Source organism: Xiphias gladius, chromosome 14 (assembly GCF_016859285.1).
Source record: "Xiphias gladius isolate SHS-SW01 ecotype Sanya breed wild chromosome 14, ASM1685928v1, whole genome shotgun sequence".
NCBI lineage: Eukaryota > Metazoa > Chordata > Actinopteri > Istiophoriformes > Xiphiidae > Xiphias > Xiphias gladius.
In genome coordinates, this window is record NC_053413.1 from 17,079,956 (window position 1) to 17,105,980 (window position 26,025).

Consider the following 26,025-nt stretch of genomic DNA (forward strand, 5'->3'; position numbering starts at 1 on the left):
GTTTTACAATTTGCTTAGCTAGTAAAAACTTCAAAAACCAACTTCTGTACTCCAACTTCATTCAAAGTGTGTTTTGCTCAGTGGATAGCTGTACACCTACACACACAGTAAGGAAACAAGAGTTTCCAGGCACCAAATGTCAGGCTGAAATTTCCATCTGACAGAATGGTGCGGCCATTGAGACAGAGTATAGCTCTGATCAAGTGATGTAACAAGCAGCTATTGAATAATATGTCAGAGTAATACAATTGTATGCAAAAGTTTGGGCACCTCAGGATAAATTACACATTTTGTAGAGAATGAAATCCAATTCCTACAGTAAACTTGAATGGAAAAAAATGAACCTTTCTTCAAATGTCAATGCACTGTTACTATTTATTTCATGAACTTATAAAAAAAAAAAAATAAAATAAAATAAAAATTAAAAAACAGTTATTGTAGTATGTGCAAAAGTTTGGGACCCCAATAAGAAAGTACTTAGTAACTACCCCTTACCACCTGTTGCTCATGGGGGTGAAAATATTCTGCTTTTGGATTGTTTGGCAGCCAGAGGCACAAGAAAACACTGCACAGACAGAGGGAAGAATGGATTTCACTCAAGATCAGCAAATTCTCGATACAAATGTCATGCAGTCAGTCAAGAAAGTTAAAGTGAGGGGAGAATGACAACAGGACAATGATCTGAAGAAAACCTCGAATTTCACCATGAACTCCTTCAAGAAACACATGCTGAAGCTTTTGTAACAGCTCTCGCAGTCCCCTGGCCTGAAAATCATGATAAAATCTGTGGGTAGGTCTTACACACATTGTGCATACAAGACAGCCTAGACATTAACCTGGGTGAAAATACCTAAATCAAGAATAGAGAGACTATTATTAGAGTTGTTGTTGTTGTTATTATTATTTAAGGAGGGGGTTAGGGTTGTAGTAGGGTTTTCAAATATTTTGCATATGCCACAATAACTTGATTTTTAAAAATATTTAAGTTCGTGATAATAAAAAAAAACCAACTACTGTGCATTCGAAGAGAGGCTCGCTCTAGACCTCAAAAATCAACAAAATATGTAATTTGCCCAGACAACTGTACATATGTGGGGGTTTTTTTTCCCTTTAAAGCTGGTTAATGAGAAATGTAACATGCAGGTTCAGGAGGTAAGGAGTCTACACTGGCAGCGAGCGGCGCACTGTGTGTGCAGCAGAGTGGAGCGAGCCCGGCAGCTCGCAGTGCGGTGATCTGCCGGTTTTAACGGCTGTGATGTCACACTTGTGTGTGCTTCTGGACTCGGCTGAAGAAGAAGATGGCGGCCTCCTCAGGTTTGTGTGCCTTCAAACTAACATCTACAGCCACGCACGGTGCGGGTGAAGCTGGGGCCGGCGCTGGCATCTCAGCCGGCATGCGTCTACACGTATACCCCCGCAATATCTTTGAAAAATTGCTCGGAGTTCTAATTTTGTCGTAATTGTCTCCTCTCGATACAGCGGTGATCTTCACGGGAGACGTCTATTTCTTGGAGTTACTGTGTTGGCTAACGTAGCTAAAGCGAGGCGTTGTGAATAGCTTGTCCCATTACTTAGCTGGAATAGCTCAAGGTGCCAGAAATAAGCGCTAGTCATGCTAAAGCCGACCTTATGTGTTACAAGGCAAAACCCATAGTTTATATAATGCGATACCAAAGTTGAATTAGGTGTGTAAGTTGCCATTAATATGAGAGCTGTAAACAACCGCAGACAGTACTAGCTATCTTAGCTAACTTAGCGACTAGAATATTCTAACAGCGCGGTACCGAGTGTCGATCACCTTACGGCCAGATAGCCAGTCTCTTGATCGGACTAACCTACTCTGTCTGCACACGTCTTCTGTGTGCTTTAATAGCCATTGAGATAGTAATTTAACAGTGACAAATACAATATGCAGATTTTGATGGCTTCTCTGTGACACAACATGACCGTGACGGAAATTTTTCAATGCAGGCACCAGTCCCCGCTTCTCTCATTACCACTTTACTTCCCAATGGTATTGACAAATTTGAACTGGATTTCGACTCTTTAACTATAGGGATGGATCCAGGAGACAAACCGGTGTCTTTATATGAGGCAGATGTCTGTCATTGCATGGGCGGGGAGCGGAGGAATGCACCGGATTGATGTATCGTTACAGCTATCACAGTTGGCACGCTTCGCTTCAGCAAATAGTCGGAGCCCATGCCTATGTTAGCGCTAAGCAGGAAGCGTGGTTCTTGAAACTTGCAAAATACACTCTGTCACAGAAGAAAAGTATAGTATTCATAAGTTTAATAACTTCACAAGGTCTAAGTTATTTTCTTCTGCGCGAGTTTAACAATACACCACGGGGTTGTTATTACAAAGTGGGGAAACAGGGAAGTAGTTAAGTCATAATTGAAACTACCTCGGAACGAGTTGGTGCGACCTGCTGCTGATTCATTTTTAACCTAGCAAGGTTTAAGTTACTAGTGCCATAGATAACATGAGCTGAAACGAGAACCGGGGACGCTAATCAACAGTTGTAGCTCTTGAAATGTAGTGACGGTGAGTGTTTTATAGTTAAGTGAATCGCTAATTTTACCTACACCCGATGCCTAATACTGACTTAAACCACACTTGTAGTCTCCCTGGATCTTAATTTTAACGCATGTTTCAAATTTTTGAAGGAATAACAGCATTGCATTCTTATCAGTGGCAATAGTGAGGACCCAAAGAGAAGCAGGCAAGGCTAGGACAACCACAAACAATAGAGGAAAATAAAAATATACAGTAATGAATATACATGAGCGGCGCAAACTGAAGCTGATCCTGATTATACCTCTTTATTCTGTCTGCCATCATGTAGGATTGCAGTGTTCTTTACTAAGCACATTTGCACCAACATTGCTTTATACATACTAGATCAACGACTCGTTTCTGTGAGGTATTCATTTCCTCAAAATGTGCAGCCCCTTGGTTTTATACTTACATTGCACATTCCTTTGTTAGAGCTCAACTGATGAAAGATTTTTGAGACTTGTGCCAAAACAGATAGTTGCAAGTTAAAAAAGTCTGATAAGAATGTACGGAATATGTATTGTTTTAATACATAACATAAACACTTAATATAATGATCGCTTAAAATAGGTTACTAAAAAAAGCTGTGATTTTAGATTTGAAAAATAAACTCAACAAAACGCTGACAACTATAATAATAAACTCAAAGAGTAAACCGCAACAGAAGTACGTGTGTGTATGTATATGTATACGTATATATGTATATATATGTAGCAACAAAAATTACGACTCCAGTATATAAAAAGGTAGCCTATACATTAAAAGAAAAATATTGTAAGCTATAACTAACATTAATGAAGAAGTGTGTGTGGTGGGGACAAGCCTAATTAATGAACACACACAATATTCTACATCTGAAACTCAAATTAATGATTAATAATTTTACAGAAAATTAATCAAAGTATTTTGATTGTCAGCTAATTGTTTAAGTCTTTCATCAAGCAACGATGCTGAAAATTTGATGGTTCCAGCTGCTCAAACATTGGCATTTGTTGTTTTTCCTTTGTCTTACAATAAACAAATTATCTTTGGGTTTTTGGACTGTTAGTTAGACAAAAAAAAAAAAGGGGGGGGGGCAATTTCGAAACGTTTCTTTCGGGTCCACGACATTTTCACTATTTTCTGACTTTTTAGTAGGCCAAAGGTTAATTCAGTCCTAGTATCCTTAGCATTTTTGCACTACAGTTTCTTGTTACTTAGCAGCTGACACACCTGCTACCAGTAACACTGTGTTGAGCTAAACATAGCCGATAATATTGGTCTCTTTACCAGTGTTTGCATGTTGATAAAGGACTGAAATCTTGAACAACTTGTGAGCAAATGCCTTTTACGACAATGAGAGAGCTCATATGCCAGTGTGGAGTCAATCCTTTATTGTGGCCGCTTCACACCTGATGTGAAATATTGATTTTTACAAAGAGATTTGTACAGTCTGAGTGTGATTAATGTTATCTGAAAGTGGAGGATATGAAACGAATGCTTCAGCGGCAGTAGAAAATTTGAATGTTTTCACTGTGTCTTTCACGTGGCCCTTCTTAAAACGCTCTATTCACTTCCCCTTCTGTGAATTTGTCTGCGGGGTCATATTTATGAATAGCATTAGTTTTACTTTAGTGCTGTCCCCTCAAACTCCAGCACTCCTCCAGTCATGAGCTGTAAGTGGTTCATCATTTACACTGCCACGAGTGCCTGTCAGGCTGTGTGTTTAATGCCAACGTCTGAACAATCTTCCGAGAACATTTTCCCAGTAGCTGAACACTTTGACTAGTTTTGAATGATGTTACCATCAAATCATCTGTTATAACATTGGTCATAAGACGACTGGATCATTTGTTAAAAATCTGCAGTACAGGCCCATGTGCTCCAAATCTCATGACTGTTTACAAACGGCTGTCAAAACAGTGCACATTTTTATTAAGCTTCAACATTCAGCAGTATAAGATACTGTATCTTTAGGAAATGTCTTGTGAACAAGGTATCAAATTCGAAGCAGTTTCACAGTAGTTAGATGAGGATGTGCTGTAAGCTGTGGCCAGGTGTGTATAGCACATCAATCCATTGAGTCATTTCTTGTATCAACCATTCTGGTCTTGCACATGTTTCATGCTCTTTTGCACTTGGATGCATTACTTTTCTGTGATTAGAAAGATGAATGTGTCCGCATCAGTTTTCATGAAAGGATGAACAGTTGGAGCACCAACAGCGACAAAACACTTGGATAATGATGTCGCAGTTCTGTTTCAAATAAACTGTCAATTTAAAACCATTTTAGGGCTTCAAGTTAAAGTCATTTACAATCAGGGCTGGTGTAAGTGATTATTTTCCTCACTGATTAATCTGTAGATTGTTTTTTCAGTTTATTGATTAATCATTTAGTTTTTGAAACGATCAGAATTGTAAAAATCCGTCTGTCTGTTAAAATTGGTCGGTCTGACCAACAATGTAAATCGATATTAAGATATTAAATGTACAAATAAAAAAGCAGAAAGTCCTCACTTTAGAGAGGTAGGAACCAGTGTGTTTCACATTTTTTCTTGATAACTGAATGAAACAGTTAATCAATTAACAAAGTAGGTGTGGATAATTTTTCTGCTGATCAACTAATTTTTTGAGCTCGATTTACTGTTTTGATTAATCTTCCAGTTATTTTGTTGATTAATCACTTAATCTTTTGGTCTATAGAATTTTGAAATATTTTCATCACAGTTTTCCAAAGTAACATTTTCAAATTCATTTTCATTTTGTCAATTCATCATTTTCAAAACCAATTACCGAAATAATTGCAGATTTATTTTCTCTTGAACAAGTATTAATTAATCGTTTCCCCTCCAAACAGTTAATAATTATTATTATTTATTTTTTTTAAGTGTGTCTACCATGGCATTCTTTTTATGCAGATTGTATATTTTTTTATTGTTCCCAAATCCCATTAAAAGACCATTTGATCCATGGCTATGGGGCTGGCTCAAAATAAACTATGGAGCCTATTTTTAAGAATGAAGGAACATACTGACCAGTTTTGGACAACAATGGAGGTCTATGGAGCACAGAAACAAAATATACGCTACCCGTCAAAAGATGTAGAGCACTTCCATTTTTCCAGTTTCCAGTAAATTTACATAATTCAGGGATTCTGAAATTGAAGTAACAAAAAATATGAAAATAAACAATCAGAGACTTTAAAAAGGAATCATGGAATCCCTTTGTTGAACTAAATTTAATCAAAATTTTTGACTTATCCAGCAGCCAAAGTCACTCGTGGCGTTCTTTTTTTACAATGGAAGTGGAACATTGATTGTAAAGTTTGTCCCAACACTGTTGCAGGAGTACCCACGACTGTGTTGCGCTTGTAGGTTGCGTTGCTTCCACCTTCTGTCTAGCTCATCCCAAACCAGCTTGCAGGTGTGAAGCCACCGCTTAGTTCTGTGCTTCTAATGTTTTGGGTCATTATCTTGATGTAGGGTGAACCCCTGACTAACCAGTCTGTGTTTCTTTTTACTTGTCTTTTTCTCACCATTCTGTTAGCAGTATACAGTAATACCTCCTGCGGTACAGTATTTTCCTAATAATGCATCAGAGGGTGTAGTAACAGTTTGTTCCAACACTGTCTTTATACAGACAGTAGGTTTGTAAGTAATCAGCAAAAGTTGGGGCACCTATAGGAACTATTTGCATTAACTTTCAAGGGTTCATTTACTTCCATTGCTGCAGGAAAGATGTAAATTAACCAATTACTCCATCCCTGTAACCCCTGAACAAGACCTGTTTTCTATTAAATTTACATGATTTTTCGGCTTTTGGTGACCTAAAGTTTTTTTTTTATTTTTTATTTTTTTATTTTTTTATTTTTTTAACCATGGGAAGTTAGGGTTACCTTTGCACCATGTAAGGTTATTCACCAAACTTGAACTGCTTAAATTTCAATAAAAACTCGGACAATTGGTGTGTTTTAAAACTTATGAATGGTAGTGTATTAGGCTTTGGCTACACAGGCAATACTTACCTGTATTCGCAGTATGATTAGTTTATTGTTGGTTTTAGTCTTTCCATGGAATTTTCTGACAGTACGAAAAATATGGAATATCACCAGACATATCTTTAAAATCAGTGTAATTCATATTCTGTTTTTGTTATTTTAGGAGTTAAAGTTCCACGCAATTTTCGCTTGTTGGAGGAGCTTGAAGAGGGGCAAAAAGGGGAAGGTGATGGCACAGTCAGCTGGGGCCTTGAGGATGATGAAGACATGACTCTCACACGGTGGACAGGCATGATTATTGGACCAGCAAGAGTAAGCAGCGAGAACCCAGCATGTGGATCTTCCACTACGGCAAAGAATACTGCATAATAGCTAATATAGATACTACAACCAATGTAAATGTGTTTCTCTATTTCTCTACTTGTTTGTTTTTCAGACCAATTATGAGAACAGGATATACAGTCTGAAAGTGGAATGTGGACCTAGATACCCAGAGACAGCCCCGACTGTTAGATTTGTAACAAAAATTAGCATGAATGGGATAAATAATTCCAATGGGACGGTAAGTGTCATCCCAAACTTTGACAAGTTTATGTGTCAGTGTCGAGTTCAGAAATTGTTGTGCGTTGCTGTTATGTGATGCTCAGATGTCATGTGCAATAACTCGCTGTCAGCGGTCCTGTCACAATAACTGATGTGTTTTTCCTTTTTGTTTTGTCTCACAGGTGGATTCACGTAGCATACCAATATTAGCAAAATGGCAGAATTCTTATAGCATTAAAATTGTTCTTCAAGAGTTAAGGCGTCTAATGATGTCCAAAGAAAATATGAAGCTTCCACAACCACCAGAAGGACAAACCTACAGCACTTAATCGTAATGGATTGTGTCAACCCTCTGTCTTAAACCTTACTCTCTTAGAAATATTGTGTAAAATCATCAAGAGGCTCACTTCGCACATCAACAATATCGTCTGCAAGAGCAAGATTGGACTTTCTTATTACATAGCTCATTCAAAAGAAAAAATGTCCCAGCAGTTAAGCACTGAATAGATAGTTAAAAGACTACAAGACCACAGTTATCCGCCTTTAATAGTTACTTTGACAATGACCTTAATGTTCGACCTGTTCCAGCTTGAGTGGGCTTGAAGAAGGAAGCATGATGCCACGCAGAGGCTGTACCAGAGTCCCAGTAGTTTTATGTTCAAATGACTGATCACTGAAGTAAACAGCAAGATGTGTGTACGAAGGCATGTTCTGTAACTAATATCTAGTCGAAGAGAAGCCACATTTTGAGTTATTAGACAAATTTAGCAGGTTCATCGAAATATCATGCAGATTGCTGAATATTGAACTGTGGCTGTAGTCTAAAAGTAGTGTCACAAGGTAAGAAAGATTTTTTTTATAAATATATATATATATCTGTATTTGACACGATACCAATATGTTTCTGTTCTGCAGCTCTTTGACATGTAACAGACGTTGAAGCCTGTTCTGTTCTGAAACCCTTGCATTTAACTTCTAGTGAAAATGGCAGGTGTATGAACTTGTGATTTTCTGAAATTAAAATCACTGTCTGCGAAAAAAAAACAAACATCCAGAGGCTGAAGTTTATTTGACTCCCCAGCTGCATGTACAGTTGCCAGTTTTTCCACTAGAGGGCCTTAGCTGACTAGTGAGACCGTTGGCAACTGAACGCACAAGTCGTGCATTATGTTGTGGGTAAGCTCTCCCTGTTGGGCCATGTAATGGAAACCAGGTTAATGAAACTGCTGGGTGACACCACACAGCAGATATTTAATATGAGACTTGTGCTCATTAGAATAATATAATCAAAAAGCCATTTATTTTACACTGCAGTTCTCAATTAGTGGCATATTTATTAGATCAACAAGCCTGATTCGTTCTAATTGTTAGTACATCCAGACCTTGTTATGTTGTGCACTGATTCTTGTTTTAGTCTGTGAACACTGCACAGTATTTGGTAGTAAATAGTAAATGTGGCCGTGAGAGGGAAGGGTACTGTTCCCTCTGAGAATGTGACCTTTTGTTGCTTTTCAGCTGTTGGATTATTCATAAAGTTTAATTAACCCAATGGGTATTTTAAGAGAATTCACTACAAATGGTGTAATCTTCTATCTTCAGTACACTTAGTTTGTGTGTTTAAATTGTCTATTGATAAACATTGATTTTCTGAACCGCTTTGAATTTAAGATTTTTTTTTAACCATATTTACTAGGAGAATTGAGCAAGACCTCATTCTTTGTTCCAGTGTTAGCCTGTGAGAGTAGTCGGTAGTGGGGGGGGGGTTAATAGTGTATTTTGGAGGATTTCCTGTTATTATGGAAGGATTAATATTTAATGGTTTAGTCACAATGTACCATCAGTCAAATCATTCAGTTGACATTTCAGTTTTTCATCATTTTTTCTTTTATGCAGAGCTTGTTACATTGATCCAACATTGTGAATATTTTAATGATGGATGTTGAGTTTTGAAAGCTACAGGCCCTCTTTGTAAGCAAGTATGCCTCTTGATAAATCTGTGTCCTCAAAAACATTCAAGCCTCCAAGATGGTTTATGTCTGTGTGTGACATCTAAAAGTGATGAACTGTGGTGGCTTCCACATTCGAGTCGTCTGACCTCCGGGCTGTATATCTCCCTCGCTGCAGCAGAGCCCGACTCTTGGTAGCTTGTCTTGTCTCAGGGCTGGGATCTGTCTGTTGCCCACATTGTGACCTGCACTGTAACACTGTCACAGCAGCATGGCAAGAGCTCGGTGTTGTTGATGATTCAAAAACATCCCCCCTGAAAAAACTTTTTTTCACTGGCGTCACATACTGTATCTGCATATGTAATCTCAAGACAGCTGATAAATATAGAAAACCAGAAAGACGTCTTGTACCCAGTATTTTTGACTTTATAAGGCAATAACTACAAATACATTTACAAAAGCACAAGTGATGAAGCAACATACTGTATATACAAGGAGAAAACATACTTTGTGAATTGTTAGAATTTCTCAGACATTTGTGCAGCATTTGCATATCAAAAGTCACAGCTTTCAACTATTTCTATTTTCAAGCTACATTTGCATAGAGTGAGCTTTGATGTGTATTTTGTTACACTGTTATCGCTTCACTGCTCCTCAAGCCCAATCAACTCACAGAGCTCTGTCCCCTAGAGGGCGCTCCACACTCATGTATGTCCTTGGCACTGCTGTGTGAAGGGGCTTCTGTTTAGAGGACATGACTTGTCTGAAAAGGCAGTGCCACTGTGATGCTTCCAGGCTCCATTTGTTCATGCTGTCATTGTTCTTTTGAAAAGTGACGTGTTTTGCAGTTTGCTGTGGGGAACTACTGCCTGTTAGTCTGTAGGCTGCTGTGCAAATGCTTAGCTGGTGTCCCTGTGTGTCCTTATGAAGCTGTTGAGGGTTGTGCTTATTGATAGGTAACCAGTTTGTACTATCAAGCCATTAGATCTATGAAAGCAAGCAAGATTTCTTATTACAATTTGTGTGAGTGTGAGATGAGTCAGTGTTTGCTGTAGAGGATGACCTCGCTCTCCCTCAGTCTGTGCAAGAAGAAATTTGACTTTCTAGATGTGACAGTTAGTATATGGGCCTAGCTTCCATCAGCTATTATCTCCTTGCTTGTTATTTTGTTTATTTTTCCCCTCTCCTCTCAGATGTCATGAATATGAAATCACAAGTGCCTTGTGTTGCAGCCAGTTCACTCAGCACCACAGTCATCCCCAAAAAATAAAGACACAGCCCCAGGATACACAGCCCTTTCCTCTATTCACCACATGTACTTCCAGAGTAGACTTCTCTGAACCTTTGCTCATGATGACTACACTTTTTGAATCTCATTTGAATGGGCGTAGGAAATACTTACTTGACTATTTAACCTTCAGCCCCGTCAGAGTAATCTGAATTTCAAACTCAGGCACCTGCACAAAAGCCACACTGGAAGCTCACTGAGCTTATTACACTTGTACCACTCGTTCTTTTTTTTTTTTTTTTTTTTTATAAGGTGCCATCTGGGCAAAAATAAAGTTATATTGCTTTGGGTTTGAAGGGACTTAAGGCAGAAAGCCAGAGAGAGCTGTTCAGTGATCTAAGATGGGAAGGAATGTGGTGAGGAGGACATACGTCTCGTCTGCTGGCAGACTGCTGGAACCAGACCTCTCCTCCCAGAGCTCTCACCTTTTGCCCCAAGGGGCAAGAAGGTCATGTCTTGCGTCTGTTGATACTGTAAAAAGCTTTGTCTTCTTTATGGCCACCGAGAGGAGAATGTGTCTGTCTTCCTGAGAAACTCCATTTGTTCCCATTCTCCAAGTCCTTGTCATAACAGACTTATTTTGTCCTTGCTGTGAAGATAACAGTCCAGATAATAGTCCAGGTGACAGAGTGACCTCAAATACCATCAAACCAACACTGAGAAATATTAAATACCTATATCATCATCCATAAAATCGTTTTAAAATCAAACATCCAAAAAATAAATTATAACTATGATAACAAGTAGAACTAGACTGTACAGATATTGTCTTTTTCCAGATTAATTGTATCAGTGTATATTATGGCCAGAAAGTTAAGAACAAATGTGAGTATGATAGTTATCATCATCAAAACATTTTATTGTATGTTATGTGTTTTATAAAAGAAAGTGAATATCAGCCTGTGTATCATTACTGGGTTTTCAGTTTCCCATAAGCCATAATTTGACATTCTTTTTTAAACCTGTGGTGGTGTTAATATGCAAATGTAAATAAATCCTGGCACCACTGAACCTAAAGGAACAAGTTCCAATGTTGGTATTAAACCTCAGAAACACTAGCTCTAGTCTGGTGGGCATGATATTTCCTGACCATACGAAAGTGGTCTTTGAAATTCTCATGGGTTCTGTTATAAATATTATTAGCTGTAGTCGTATGGCTCTGTCCTTCATTGATAACCACCTGAGCTCTTTCCCAGCATGTGCTCTCACAAACCTGACTAACTCTTTCTGAGAGATCTCTTGTTTGTCTTTACACCTGCATTAAATGATTTTCTTGCTCACTTGGCAGCAGTACAACAAGCTGTAAAGACAACATTGACATAGTATCACCTTCTAAAGCTAATGTGGCAAAAATATTTGCAAATAGTTGCTTACATCCACAGCAACATTAGCATTAATTTGGAGTTGTGTTTCTCGCTGCCTGCTGAATATAAGACCAATATTCACTCTCTTTTAGCTCTGGTTTTGGTCTCTACCAACACTGGAGGTAAATGTCTAGCTCTTGAGCTGCTAAATGCTCCACTATGTTCACCAGCTAGTCACTAACTTTGTCTGTCTGTCGTTTGGTGCTGGACATGTAGTATACAGTGGGTTTATCAGCTTTTTTTTGCTGAAAACAGCTCCGTTCAATGACCAAAACAGGGAAGTTGTTGGTCATGAAACCAAAACAATGACCTTAAAGAAGCTAAAACGCTTTGTAGAGCTGAGGGTAACTAAAGAGTTGGTCTATTATCTGTGAGTCCATCAACCTTTTCACAATATAAACAGTCATTTGACCCAATGTTGATAGAAAAATATTAATTAGAGAAGCTTTAAGTGTTTTACCCAGACCTTCAAACCACGAAGGTCTGAGTAAATTGTCTAACTCAAAAAAGGATATTTTCCAAGCAGTCAAACTTCCTGTATCAATTAAAATATAATTTTAAACCCAAAATCTAGCTTTCTTGTTTGGTTTTTAGATTAAACAATATCTTAAAGAGGCACAGAGATATATTACTTAGTGTTTTTTTTTCATGTATTATTAAAAAATATCAGTAACAATAGCATTGTTTGCTCAAGCTAATTAACCACACAGACAGTTTTTGGGGGCTTGGAAAACAGTGTGTCTGTTGAGTGTTTAAGTGCTGTATTTACAGTGAGATAAATGAATGGCCCCCTCTCTCGCTGTGAGAAAAGAGACAGATTGGAACCACATGTCTGCTGCACTGCTGGCTCTCGGGGCTATTGACATACACTTCACAGAGCCATCCACATTTGGATATGCTGCTGCAGCAGCAAGCGCTTGAGGTCATCTTTATGCTCACTGATGTTGAGAGACTATAAGACTCGTAGAATTATAGTCTGAGTTTTAAGAAAGCTTTGATTTGAATCTGCTGTCAGCGTGTGATGTATGGATCATGCTATCCAGAACATGAATTTAAAGTCAGCTTGTCGCTTGTAACTGCACGACCTCATCGCGGGTCAAAGTGACACAGAACAGGGCTTCTCACAAAATGTTGCAAAAAAGCAGGAAAAAAAAAAAAAAGCCCAAATCGTCTGTCTGTGTACTCACTGCATTCCAGGTTATTTATACAGAGTGAAAAAAACTCTGTAGACTTCATGTCTCTACTTGGTGAGAACTATTAAATTACTGGTGGATGTTTTTAATTACTTCACATAAATGTTGGAGCACAACACTTCTCCAGTGTTTGGAGGAGGGGAGGGGGTCTATAATGTCTCACATGTTAAGGGAAGCACTGGCTTGCACTTAATCATGGTGGTCCCTGTGTGATTCTGGCGTTGGAAATGTGGCTTTGTGAGAGAAAAGTGAGCATTCCTTCTGCTGGCGCAAGGGAGAGGAAATGGGTAATAAAACCAGGGGGAAAAAAGCCTCGGCGGCGTGCTGGAGCCAGTGATTCTGGGATCCACTTAATTGCTCTTAAATGAAAAAGATTTTTGGCTTCCCATTTGCTGTGTTTAAAGAAAAGTCAAGTCAAATCCCACATGTATACCAGCCAAGCGGTGACTTCTCATCCAGCAGTATGAGCACTAATCCCTCTCTTTCAGTGGTGCCATCGGTAATATTAATATTGAGAAAGCTGCTGTTCACAAGCAGCAAACGCCAGGGGAGGCAGAAATTCAGCTCTTTTGCTCATTTACTGATGCCAGAGTAGTCACTGGGGAAAGAGGATATCAGTACTAATGTTTTATCTCTGTGGGTTTTTTAGGCTTCTTCCTGACAAATATGTCAAAAAATAACTATATTTCCTCTGAAATTATCATTGGCAATGTTGTTTTTCTTTGGGAAGACATTGCCTTTATATCAAAGAAGTTGGGGTAATTCTCCTGATAGCTACAGCTAGATTGATCAGTGGTCAAAGAAGTATTCATATTATTCTTAAACTGAAGAACAGAAGTGTTAGCAGCGAAACCTACTTCTTTAGGCAGCGGAATGGCCTTTGTAAGTGTCATAGTAGTGGATCATTATTACTGATGCACTACTGTGTATCTAGTATTCGTTGTTGTAACTGGTTGAGGTGAAACTGTAATTAACTGTTGTATATACTATCGTGTCATTTATTTCAGAAAATTGCTTCATATTTTATTAAATTGTCATATATTTTGTATGTAAAATCTTAATCGCTCGGGTACAGGGCTTGTGTAAAAATACCGTACTTGGCTACATTCTACCACTAATCATGAGTTTTTTTTCATAATTTTTTTATTCCTATTGCAGCGTCATTTTTTAATAGGGCGACCTCTTGTTTGAATAAAACATTTTAGCAAGTCGTTTCCATGTCGCCATCATTGGCCATTTTTGTTTCTGAGTGTGATGGCTGGGTGTGAAGATGCCACTCAGCGAGCCATTAAGGCCTGAAGTGCCACGCTAAGCTGTCGTGTCGTGTCAGCCGTTCCTTTTGTACTCATTAATTGTTGAGAGAAGTGTGTCACATCCTGTAAGGCTGACTGCTGGTGTCCCTCTGGTCACCCCTCAGTGCTCGGTGCCCGCTGATGCTATTGTGGCAGTGGTGGCCGCAGAGGAGCGGAGAGCCAGGCCCTGCAGGATGTGAGACAATACTGGGAAGGAAGAGGAGGGAATCCCGGAGCTGTGTGCAGCAGCTGGGTCAGCCGAGTGTCTCTGAGAGCAGTGCGCTGTGACTCCCCCCCCATTCTCCCGAGGATAGACTTTGTCATCCTCTCACCTTTACTTTCGAGGGGAATGAAAATAACTTTTTTTTTTTTGCTTCTTCACAGGTTTCATTTATTCCTCATTTATGAGGTGAAACCTTTATTTGGTAGAATTCACTGTTAAACTTTATCCTAACTTCTCCTTTTTAGTATTTGGAGGCTCTATATAAACAGTTAATTGGTTCATAACACACTGTAATGTGCTGAATTGTAGTTCTAAAGATAAAATGTCAGTTTTAAATGTTTTATTATCTCCTATATGTACAGGTCATTGGAATGTACACTTTTCCATAAATGGGCCAAAGAAGAGCCATATTAGAATCAAGGTTAGTTTTTTCATAATAAATACATGCTATCTTCATAATTTAGCTCAAAATAATTGTAACACCAGCATTATTTATGCCGTGTAATGTTTATTTTCATCATTGCATTATCAAAATCACAAATATAAGATTCTGTCTAATTTAAAACATTAGCTACCTATAAATTCGGGCAATTTCAAGATAATAGCAAATATTCTTTGACATAATTGTAATCAAAGTGTAAAAGAGTAATCAAGTTGTTGATTAAAACATTTCTAAGGTAAAAAAGATGAATACTTACATGTATCGAATGTGTGTTAAATAATTTGGATGATTAGGAAATGTTTATGCAGAGTGAAAAAAACGATAATTCACTTGTTTAACAACCAAGACTTGACCTTTTAAGAGTTTAAATATAATCCAAGTGAAAGATTTTATGACACCTCTGTGAGCTGAGTAAACTGCTTGACTATTGAGAAGAACCCAGATCCTGTGTGTTCATATTAAATCAAAAGCATTCTGGTTAGATTTTCTTGTGTTTCCACAAGCATATAACACTGCTGCAGGATACTAGCAGTGACCATTTCACAAAACAGGCCTTTACAGTGGTTGTGTTATTATGGACCACTGCGCATGAATCAATGCTCAAGCAGTGATAGACTACATTGCACGGATGGAGAATTAATGAAGAAGAATCTGCGGTGTCGGGATGCGGTCGCAATTTGCTCCTGCTGAGCGGCTGAAATGCAGTCGCACAACAAAAAATTGCAAGACCAACCTTTTAAGGTTCTGCCTCTGGCCACTTGAAAACGTGTCTCTCAACCACAAAAGATGATGCACTGGGTTGCACTACAGACAAGCGGGGGAGCAGAAAAGATGTCCAAATATTTCCATGGCTCCTGTGGCCTTCTGCTTGCATAGTCCTGGCATGAGCTCATCGGTGTGCGGCTAGTTTGTGCTCCCTCAGCACTGTTCTTTCCCAGTCTGTAAGTATCAATGTCGACGCTAACTAGGCATTGACAAAGTCCCCTGAGCTCCCTATCCCACTACCCACTAGACTGTGGCTCTACTTGGTATTGAGGGTAGAGGTTTTCATAAAGGCAGATCAACGTATGTCATTGTGTCACCTAATACTGAAAAAAACTGCAGTTCATGCTATCATGTTTGACTTAATATCTGGAACACTTTTCTCCGTACAGTGGTCATCCTCAGCCAGGAGTCTGGATGATAGCACCATTTATCATCAATTGTAATAAGGTATGCATTCTAAATGGTCTGTAATGTCTTTTTAAGTGAGCTTACTGTATGAAACACTGGATCTTTAATTCCCCCTCAGTAGTTATTTTTTTAAGCTTAGATCCAAATGGAAAAAGTCGTCACAAATTGTTAAGAGGACGCTCTTTTGAGGAATAAGCATTCTTTTCAACTGCATCTCAAATCTCCCAAAGAGTGACTCTCTTGTGGTATTAAACCATAGAATAAATTGACATGAAATGTGTTCCTGATAATGCAAACATCAGGAACAGAGGAGCCAGAAATAACTCTCCCAGGCAAGATGTGGAAGAGATTACGGCTGAACCAACGAAATAAGCGAGTGGAGGCGGGAGGTTGGAAAATGACATGGGGGAGGAGGGAAAGAGGAGAGGTAAGAGAAGGTGAGGAGATGTTGACTGCAAGGGTGAGCGTATGTGTGTTTGGGGAGGGGGGCTCAGTCCACAGAGGGTTTGGAGAGTGAGCTGCAAGGCGAGAACTTAGCCGAGAGGGGGGTGGCCCTGTGAAAAGGAACTCATAAAAGTCACATTTGTTGGTGATGCATGAGGAAGTGAAGCCAGCTTTGGCACATGTGTCTGTGGTGCTAAATTAACTGTTAACACAAATAATCAAAGTGCAGGGCCCATTGAGCGCTGGCGCCAGTGAAATGAGGGGGAGAGGCTGGCTCGCTTCTCACTGAGAAGTTGCAGCAGGCTAGTAGAGAGCTAGCAGGTGGAGGTCTACCAGGGGCTTTCACAGGATGGAAGTGCTTACAAAACAGGCTGACCAGCCCACTGACAGAGGAAAGCACTGCCGCACTCCTGCTTTCCAGCTATTGTGTGCAAGCGTGCTTCTCTTTTTAGATCTTTCTTTGTAAAGCGTGACATCTCAGAGTACCGAAGGACATGGCACCAGCAATTACCTCCATGACTGGCTGATGGTAATTAAAATGCCACTATTGTGACCTTGAGAGTTTTGTTTTTTTTATTTTTTTTTATTCCAGACTTTCTGGACTGCACACAGGAGGTCCAAACAACTGGACTTCCACTTTACAAGCGCAAGCCTTGTTGTGATAGCACAGACAAAGCCATGTGGCCACAGAGCTGCTATCTAGGCTGATATTATCTTCTCACCACTGACGCTGAGCTTTAATGAGAATCCACAAACTTATTGATTTTGGAAAGTGAAATAAAATAGGATTTTACGTTGGCTCTAACAAGTTATTGTCTGTTTGGGTCTTAGAAGATAAGTAGTGCTCTATCAAAAATGCTCATATTTAGGCATAAGTATGAGCAGAATCAGTGACACCTTTTAAATCACTTCTCAAAACTTAACTTTTTAAAATGGATTTTAATTAATGCTTGCACAGTGTTTTATTACAACATGTCTTGTCTGTTATTCTTATCATTGTTTTTATCTTATATTATTGATGGATATTTTTTTCCCTTACTTTTAAATTGTTTTTAATTGAATTACTTCATCTGCCTCATTGCAGCCTTGAAATGTTTTCAATCCTGGTTCACCTATGTAAAGCATTTTTTATTTGAAAATTGCAGTATAAATAAAATTTATATTTTTATTATCATTATATAATTGTACTTAAGGGCTACTTAACATTACATTAGTTGTGTCCAACCTGTTTGGCTTATAACCCCCGAAAGCATAGCTGGATATTTTGGGAAATATGCTAATTTGCATTTTTGCAGAAGTTTAATACCATGCTCATGTCTGTCTGTTCAAAATGAAACTGGAGCCAGCAGTCAGTTAGCTTAGCTTAGCATAGAGACAGGAAACTGGTGGAATCAGATAGCCTTGCTCTGTCCAACATTAGTTTCATAAAACAGCGGATTGTCGTTTTTACACTCAAGAAACGTTGCTCTTTCAATTGGCACGAACAGTTTCTATTACATCCTCGGGGGGCGTTTAGCCAACTGCTAAGTTGGCAGTGTTGCCAATTTAGCACCTATGTTGCTAGATTTACTGACTTTTCACACCCCTTTAGCGACTTTTCTTCACAAACGCACCCAACTACAAATTTAGTGACTTTTTGGACAAACCTTTAGCTACTTTCCTTAGAAGAGAGTAGGCAGTATTGCCCTGCGAGCATGAGATTGGGCTTCCCTCCGCAGGCACACCTCTCTGTGCATCTCATTCAAGTGACCACACAGCAGCTGACACAGACGTGAATGAGCTTCTAACATTCTCTCTGACTGCTCATTTTACAGGTAAATATAGCTGAAATCACAGCACAGCCGTTGTCTTTAACTTATGTGTATGATGGTTTTTGTCAGACAACCTCGCGGTTATAAAATCAGGATTTTAGCAGTGCAGAGCAGCAGCTTGGCCTGGAAGTGACTGCTGATCAACATGTAGTCTTAATGGGCTGCGTTTCAGTCACTATTTAATACTTGTTCCGTTCCAGAAACAGAAAAACATAAATGAGAACTGCTTTATTGGGAATTCGGCTGTAAGAAAAATACATGTATATGTGAGCCCAGACAGTAGGAAAGAAGCAAACAGATAAAGGGCTGAGACCGGCTGACACTAGGCAGAATGCAAATACGACACAATGACGTAATGATTATGCCAATTAGCGTATTATGTCATCTAGTGACTTTGGCGACTTTTGAAAGTAGTTGTTTACAGTGGTTCCACAAGAGTTTTTCAACTATGTCCTCAATTTAACACATTGACCATACACAGTCACAGTCAGGATGGGTCCCAATCCCCATTTTAGGGACCCCTTCATTACATTTCATTTTACACAAAACTGCTTATTTTAATCCTTTATTGCTCTAAATCTAACATCCCATGTCCCATTTTAATTACTTCCCTACATTCTGCTCCTTAATGCATTGTACATACTTGCGTTTTTCCATTAAATTCGCCTAAATTTGCTCCTTTAAAATGTCCCTTTTTTAATAATTATTTATTTTTTTCTTCATTTAATGTACTTGCCCTGTGCTAAGTCTATGAGGATGGTTATTAAGCATTTCACTAAACACTATACCCTGTACGTTTGTGTGTGTGACAAACAAATCGTTAAATTTTGAAAATATGAAAGCATGGGCTTTCATATATAGCTGTGTTAAATGATAAGCTGATTGGGAAAAAGCAAATGAACAAAATGGATTTAGACTTATATTTAAAAAAAAAAAAACATTATCTCATCCCCATAAACTAAATAGCATTGAACTGTGTTAAATAGTAAACAGATCAAGATGTAGTTCTATTTGCAAAGCAGAGTTCTTAATTCACACGATGTCTTTGTCGCCTTTATGCAAGATTAAACAAATGAGCAGCATTTGAATCTGTGATCAATAGAGTAATCTTTGTCTTAACAAGACTATTTCAGTTCTAGTTTTCCCCCTTGCCAACAGTCAAGTCATGAGGGGAAAATAAATACAACAATTTGGAAAAAGTAATACCCTGCAGCTTTGTGACATCAGCACAAAAGAAGCATGGCCCCTGATGCTCTCCACTTCCCATGCAGCCCACAACTGGGCCGTAGACCGAGGTTGCCTGGCGCCACAGTCATCATGTGTGTCAGTCACTTGCAAAACTCAGTGTTTTCCTTAGAGGATGAGCTAAGCTCCTCCTTTAGCCCTAACGATTTATTTTAGACTCCAGCGTCCAGAGACCCCCTTTCTTGAAATCCTAGTTTATCTTGGCCATGTTGTTTCAATGTGAACCAATCAGCTTAGCCTCCAGTGGAATGTCCCCTGAGACTTGCCTTGGTTTCCCAATAGACCCATTCATTTTGAGGACACAAGTTTAACATCTGGTTTGTATTAACGCTCCCTACAATAGGACTCATCTTGTACTCAGTCGCACAGGAGGGACAGGAGGGCAGTCGGTCCTTACAGAAATATTATTTGATACCAACACATAGATGAATTACATTTTGTTACCTTCAGACAGAGCCAAGCTAGCTGGTTCCCCCGTTTCTAGTCTTTATGCTAAGCTAAGCTAGCCAGGCTCTGGCTTCAGCTACATATTTAGCAGATAGACATAATAGAGGTATTAATTTACTCATTTAGCTCTCAGCAAGAGATGGAATATTTCCCAAAATGTTGAACTATTGTAAGAATTTAAATCAGTTATTTTTATGTAGACACGTATATACCTCTCTATAGTTTGTGTCTAGATAATTCCCACATAGTTGGATGACTTATGCTTAGCTTGGTTGACCTCCAAATGTTTAAAAATTAGGATTTGTGCCACTGCAAAGTGCTGCGTGGACAAATCTCTGTGATACCAGACAAGAACACTTAAATACTCTGGTAATTAGCCTCCATGTTCCAAGTGTATCCAGATGTACCATTGTGGGGGGTTTGTCCTCCATGAGAACACACTGAACCAGCAGGTGCACGTTTCAGGTAAAGGCTGCTGCTCCCGGCTCCTGATAACGGACCACTTTAGCCTCTCTCTCTCTCTCTCTCTCCGCCCTGCCACAAGTGTGTCCTTCTCCCTCTCCCTGCCTCTCTCTCCCTTTATCATCTGTACAACCCTGGAGTGCAGAGCATTGAGGTGTCTGCCAAAATGCAGGGCAAATGAAAGCGAGGAGGGGAAGCAGGCAAGGGTGCTCTAAGAAATTTTCTGTAAAGAAATGACTCATTTTAGTCAATCTTCAATTAGGCTGTGCATAGAAAAGTGTAGTCTTTTAACTTCAGTGTTAAAGCGCTTTTACTATTGTGCTATCATGTCGGCATCTCAAACAAAAAAAACCTATTTGGCTTTAAATTAGTGTTGTTTTCTCAACAAATTGTATCTCTGTAGAGAATTCCTGTTTATCTTAATGAAGCCTTTAAAATGAGGAAAATATGAAAATGAATTATAAGCTTGGTTTCACTGCCCAAATTGCAATCTTGGTATTCATAAAACAACTCAGGCATATTGTTTCTGTCTGCGTCATTACTATTTACTCTGCTGTTTTTTGTCTATTCTCACTGTGACGCTAGTGACAATGAACCCTTTACTTGTAACCAGAAATTGTTCTGTTAAAGGTTTACAGACAACATCAGCAAAATCCAGTTGACCTCTTTTAAATCTGTTACTCTTTTAGATCGTAGACTATTCACTTAGATTGCCCAAAAGCAACAAAGCACAGATCATCGTGCAGATTCACAGATCACCACAACACTTTCGCTCCAGTCTGTTTGAACAGGGTTAATCCAAACATGCACCTCACAGATGGGAGACATTTCCACATTACTGATGTGACATAATGTTCATTCGTCCAGTGTCACCTCTCTGACTGGCTTCTTACTCATCAGAACGGATTTATCATTGGGATTTACGAGGTACAAAAATTAACCATTGCTCTCATGTTGTGACAATAGGAAGAAATGTACATTTCACCCGAGTATAATTTCAAGAGTTTGATGCTAAGTTAATTATTTATTTATTTCATCTGTGTATTTACTTTCCTAATTCTGTGTTTGCCTTTGTATAATATGTTCTACATTAGCTTATTTTCTGTAGTAATTATCATTTTAGAAAAGTAATAGTAGCTGTCTGTATTTACACAAGTAGCCTAACAGAACAATGAGCCTTATTACATTAAATAGATTTTATAAAATTATTTTGCTGGTGAGATTAAAACCAAGCCAAATGGCTTTATGAAAATATATCTCCCTTCCCCACCCAAAAACGAAATAAATAAAACAATGACAACAAATTTTAATTGAGAAGAAGATGAAGAAAGCAGCCTGTATGCCTCTTCAGAAGAGCCTGTCGGATAGTCAAAACCTTCAGAAACCCCCTCCCCCCACCTACATGTCCAGCCATTTCGGTAACTTTCCAAAACCAACCATCTCACATTCACACCTATTTCACACTGCGATTGACTGTGCAGAGGTGAAAAACGAGCCAGGGTTTGAACTCCAGCTCTTTTTTCATTGTTCATACAACTAATTCTGTTTCTTTTCACATAACATTTTTGTAGTTCGAGAACAATTTGTTCAAAACAACAAATCTTTTGGGTGAACTGAATCACTTCTTGAAATGATCCTTTTCTTTTTCAGTTCAGTTGAGCTCTCAGTAAGTAGCAAGCGAACATGCAGGGATATACTCCTGTGCCGAGCGAGGGATTCAAGACATTTATTCATTCGCAAGGAGCGAGTGTATCCCCACAGACGTGAGTCGTTCGTAAATGCTAACGTTAGCATGCTATGATGTAAGTGATGACAATGCCAACATGCGGATGTCAAGCAGGTATGTTTACCATGATCTTAGTTTAGTATTTTAGCATGCTAACATTTGTGAATTAGCACTAAACAGGGTACTGTTGGGGCTCATGGGCATGTCATTAGTTTTGCAGGTATTTGGTCATAAACCAAATTATTTGACAAATTCTAATTTTGACCCGATGATTGTGCTGATGATGAAAAGTTAAGAAAGGTAACCAAACTTATTATAATCCATCCTGAAGTGGACCGTGAATGTCTGTGCCAAATTTCAAGGCAATCCATCCCATATTTGTTGAGATATTTCAGTCCAGGCCAACATGTTGGACCAACTGACCAAAATCCATAGAGCCGCAAAAAAATAGTACTGAAACACATTAGCATAACATAGACACAAAAGTAGAAAAAAAACCCCAAATAATTTTACAATAAAACTATAAAATTAAATACAATACTCACAAAAATAGTGTGGGTTTACCCTCATAATAACTTGTGTCTAATGTCTGTATGATCTACATCTGGACTTCCTATGTATAGTCCTCCTCCAGTATATGAGGGTGGATGTTAAGGTCACAAATTCACAGGCAGTAACACTGTGTCGGACTTCATATCAAATCCTGGCCATGCTCAGCCTATGGCGTCTCTCTGCAGCCCAAACATTTTGACCTCTGACCCCCTGGGAGGTTTGGTTTACAGCCGGAGTTAACAGTGCTGATAGCATGCTGAGAACCTGCCCATTTGATCCAGGGGCGAGCTTGCTCGGGGCTGTTTTACAACCAGTGCAGTCCAGTAGATTATTACCAAAAAGTTCATTTATAATCTTGTAGATAACCATGTACCTGTCTTGTTCTCCATTTCCATGAATCCATGTTGATATACAGAAGATACTGGTACACAACAACAGAGTCTTTTCATGAAATAGATTTTCAAAAATTGTCAAAAAAAAATATTTATTTAATGGTCTGGTTTAGTCCCAGAGTCATGATTATAGTTAAGTGTGGTGGGTAATGCAATCTAGCAATTATGGGACACAGTCAGTGCTTCTTGTTTAATGTTGGACACACAAGAGAGGATTTATAAACATTACAAGTCACTCTCTGTGTTTTACGCAAGACAGGACAGACTCTGCTCTCTGATGTACCCATAAAAGACTTTCTGGAACTACTCAGTGGTGGATGAACTGGTGGGGACTCCCACTGTGGGCATGGTGGAGGTGATTATTAGGACTAAAAGTCCTGATACATTTACAGTCTGGAAAGTGTTGCTTTACTAATTTTTTAGATTTAATTTTTATTCAAGTACAGGTTAATTTACAGAATTTAAAAATTTTTTTTAAAGTTCATTACAAAGAAATAAAAACCTTGTTAGCACTTTCTAATAAGACAGCTTTTATATAGGGTTTATAATTTCTCACAAATGGCTTTATATGGTTAATAAATTCATTTTTAATGCATTATACACCAGTTACAAGCCATTAATGAGAGCAACTATTGTAAAAGAAAATCCCATTTGGCTGATGCTTATCTTTTCAGTCTGGTCAAAATGCAGTAATCAATGTTGGTGATCCATTAATAAATGGTCATGGGTTTCTCACTCACACAAAGGCCATCAGGTCATCTGTCCGAAATGTTAATGTGTCATTAATAATTTAAAACTGTTTTTACAATAATTCATTCCGGTATGCAGCTGTAAATGTTGTAAAGTGCTTTATTAGAACGTGGTAAAGGGTAAATACCCACCAAAAGGATTTTTCACAGCTTGGCAAATCAAAACGTCTATAGACAGTGATTTATTTTATTAACCATTAATAAAGCCATTCGTTACAACTAATAAATACCTTATAAAAATGTCTTATTGGTACCAAAATCTTATTAGCTCTGCTAGTAACTGCATATCATGGTCTTCATTAGCAGATGTAGTTAGCTCTTTTTACATGCATGTGGTCCATAACTTTGACCCTTTAATACAAATGTTTATGCATTTTCTTAGTCAGTTATGCAGTATGTATACTTGACATTACTGCTGACCTTCACGCAGCCATTGGTTTCCATTCATTTCAGTTGAGAACGAAAATCAACTGAGGAAATACATTGCATCGAAACAAGTCACATTTATTTGTCAGGGTAATGTTATTGTTGTGTGGTCATGTAGTGCAGACTTCTCAAATCAAAGCAAGCTTTGTTTGTCTAAATTCTTTATACAAACAAAAGGCAAATATTGATGTTGTGAAAAGGATAATATGAATTTGGAAGCTGGTTTCATTGCAAAGTTTGTTGTTTAGCAGTTGACTCACAGGTCATGGATATTGGAGCTCTCCAACAGTACACAAAAAAATTATACTGGCCAAAAAATCAGTCCATGCTTACAACTGTATTACCATGCAACAGTCACATCACACTGACAAACTACAGTGGATGTTCACTTTGGTAGATTACGTCTTTTCAAAAACGTCTCAGATCTCTGGAAGTTGATTTTCATTGTTTTAAAACAACAGCATTAATACATTCAATGATCTATAAGCTTTGGCGAGTGTCAGGAAATAGTCAGCAGAATGTCAAGTAGATGGACTTGTAGTGAATTGACCAAATTTTGCAAAACCACCAGTGTGACCTTTTGAGTAAAGCTGAGAACAAGCTTATTAAGGATGTAAAAAGGTCAGTAAAAGTTATATGAACTACAATGTTACATGAACTATCTTCTGCAGTGCAAAAAGGAGGGGGCGGCAGAGCTCAGTGTGTGGTATGTAATATACAAGTCAGACCTTGAAAAAATATGAGATTAGGAAACTAATGTTGCTACTTACAGAAGCTTATTGCGCTCGACTTTGTTTAAGGTCTTCCTATGACACAGATAATTACCAAAATGTAATCAATATATTCAGACTCCAGGATGAGCCGCTAATGCAACAACCAATTTGTAGCATAGGGCATTTGTCATTTTGGCAGCCAAAACGCTTTTAAAAACATGGAATAAAATTGCAGCTCTGAGTGCAACGCCATGGCATAACTTTCTTTTGATGGATGAATGGAAGTAAATGGGAATCCATGTTATCAGCTACTGAAACAACAACAAATTTGGTCAAAGGGCAGTTCTGGTATCCCTCTTACCCCCACAGAGTTGTAGCTTCATCCCTAGACAGTTAACACTGGATATCAATTTTATTTCTGGATCATTTTTGCCCCTTTAATTGAGATAGAAAACCATCTTGCACTGTTGTGATGTGATGCAGCAGTGCTTCTGAGTCTCGCCTCATGGACCATCTGTCTTATTGATGGTCCAAAATATCTAAGCCCTCGATTTGATGTCACAAACTTGAAATTGAGGGCACAACAGATAGGTGTTATATCAACATGACACATTGCCTCCAAAATGGTAGCAATAGAATATATTTTTTCACATATCGGACAGCTACTTCTAGGTCAAGATCCCCTCTGTGAGACTGGAAATCATTTCTTTTGAAAATACACAACTTTGAAGCTACTTGTGCCCAAAAATAATCAAATGCATAGTACTGGACTGAAAGCAGGGATAAGATCATGGTGGATATCTGCTGTAGCCAGTTATGGATATATAAAATAATGTACTGAATTTTCTGAAAGATGATGTTCCTATGAGCTGAAGTGACAGATTTGTTCCTTGCTCACTGGGTTACAGAATGAGATTTTCTCGAAATTTTTTCTCATAAACTTAGCAAAAAAGAAATCTTGCAGTACACTGGAAAATCTAAGGGGATATTGTAGCTGTGCATATTGTTTTGAGGTATAACAAAATACACTTTTGTAACAGTTAATTTGTAGTCTTCAAG

General features: G+C 38.5%; 1 protein-coding gene across 1 annotated transcript; it reads left to right on the forward strand.

Moving 5' to 3' along the window:
• The first annotated feature begins 1,154 nt into the window (after positions 1-1,154).
• Positions 1,155-8,126, forward strand: ube2v2 (ubiquitin-conjugating enzyme E2 variant 2). Its single transcript, XM_040144695.1, has 4 exons — positions 1,155-1,314; positions 6,699-6,847; positions 6,972-7,097; positions 7,261-8,126. Exons 1-4 carry the CDS (start codon positions 1,299-1,301, stop codon positions 7,405-7,407), a joined length of 438 nt encoding a protein of 145 aa, XP_040000629.1. The 5' UTR covers positions 1,155-1,298; the 3' UTR covers positions 7,408-8,126.
• The last annotated feature ends 17,899 nt before the right edge of the window (positions 8,127-26,025 follow it).

Excerpts from the sequence above, each read along its gene's own strand:
- ube2v2 (XM_040144695.1), top strand. Across the intron at positions 6,848-6,971 it reads TGATTATTGGACCAGCAAGA|ACCAATTATGAGAACAGGAT; the intron begins GTAAGCAGCGAG and ends TTTGTTTTTCAG. Across the intron at positions 7,098-7,260 it reads TAAATAATTCCAATGGGACG|GTGGATTCACGTAGCATACC; the intron begins GTAAGTGTCATC and ends TTTGTCTCACAG.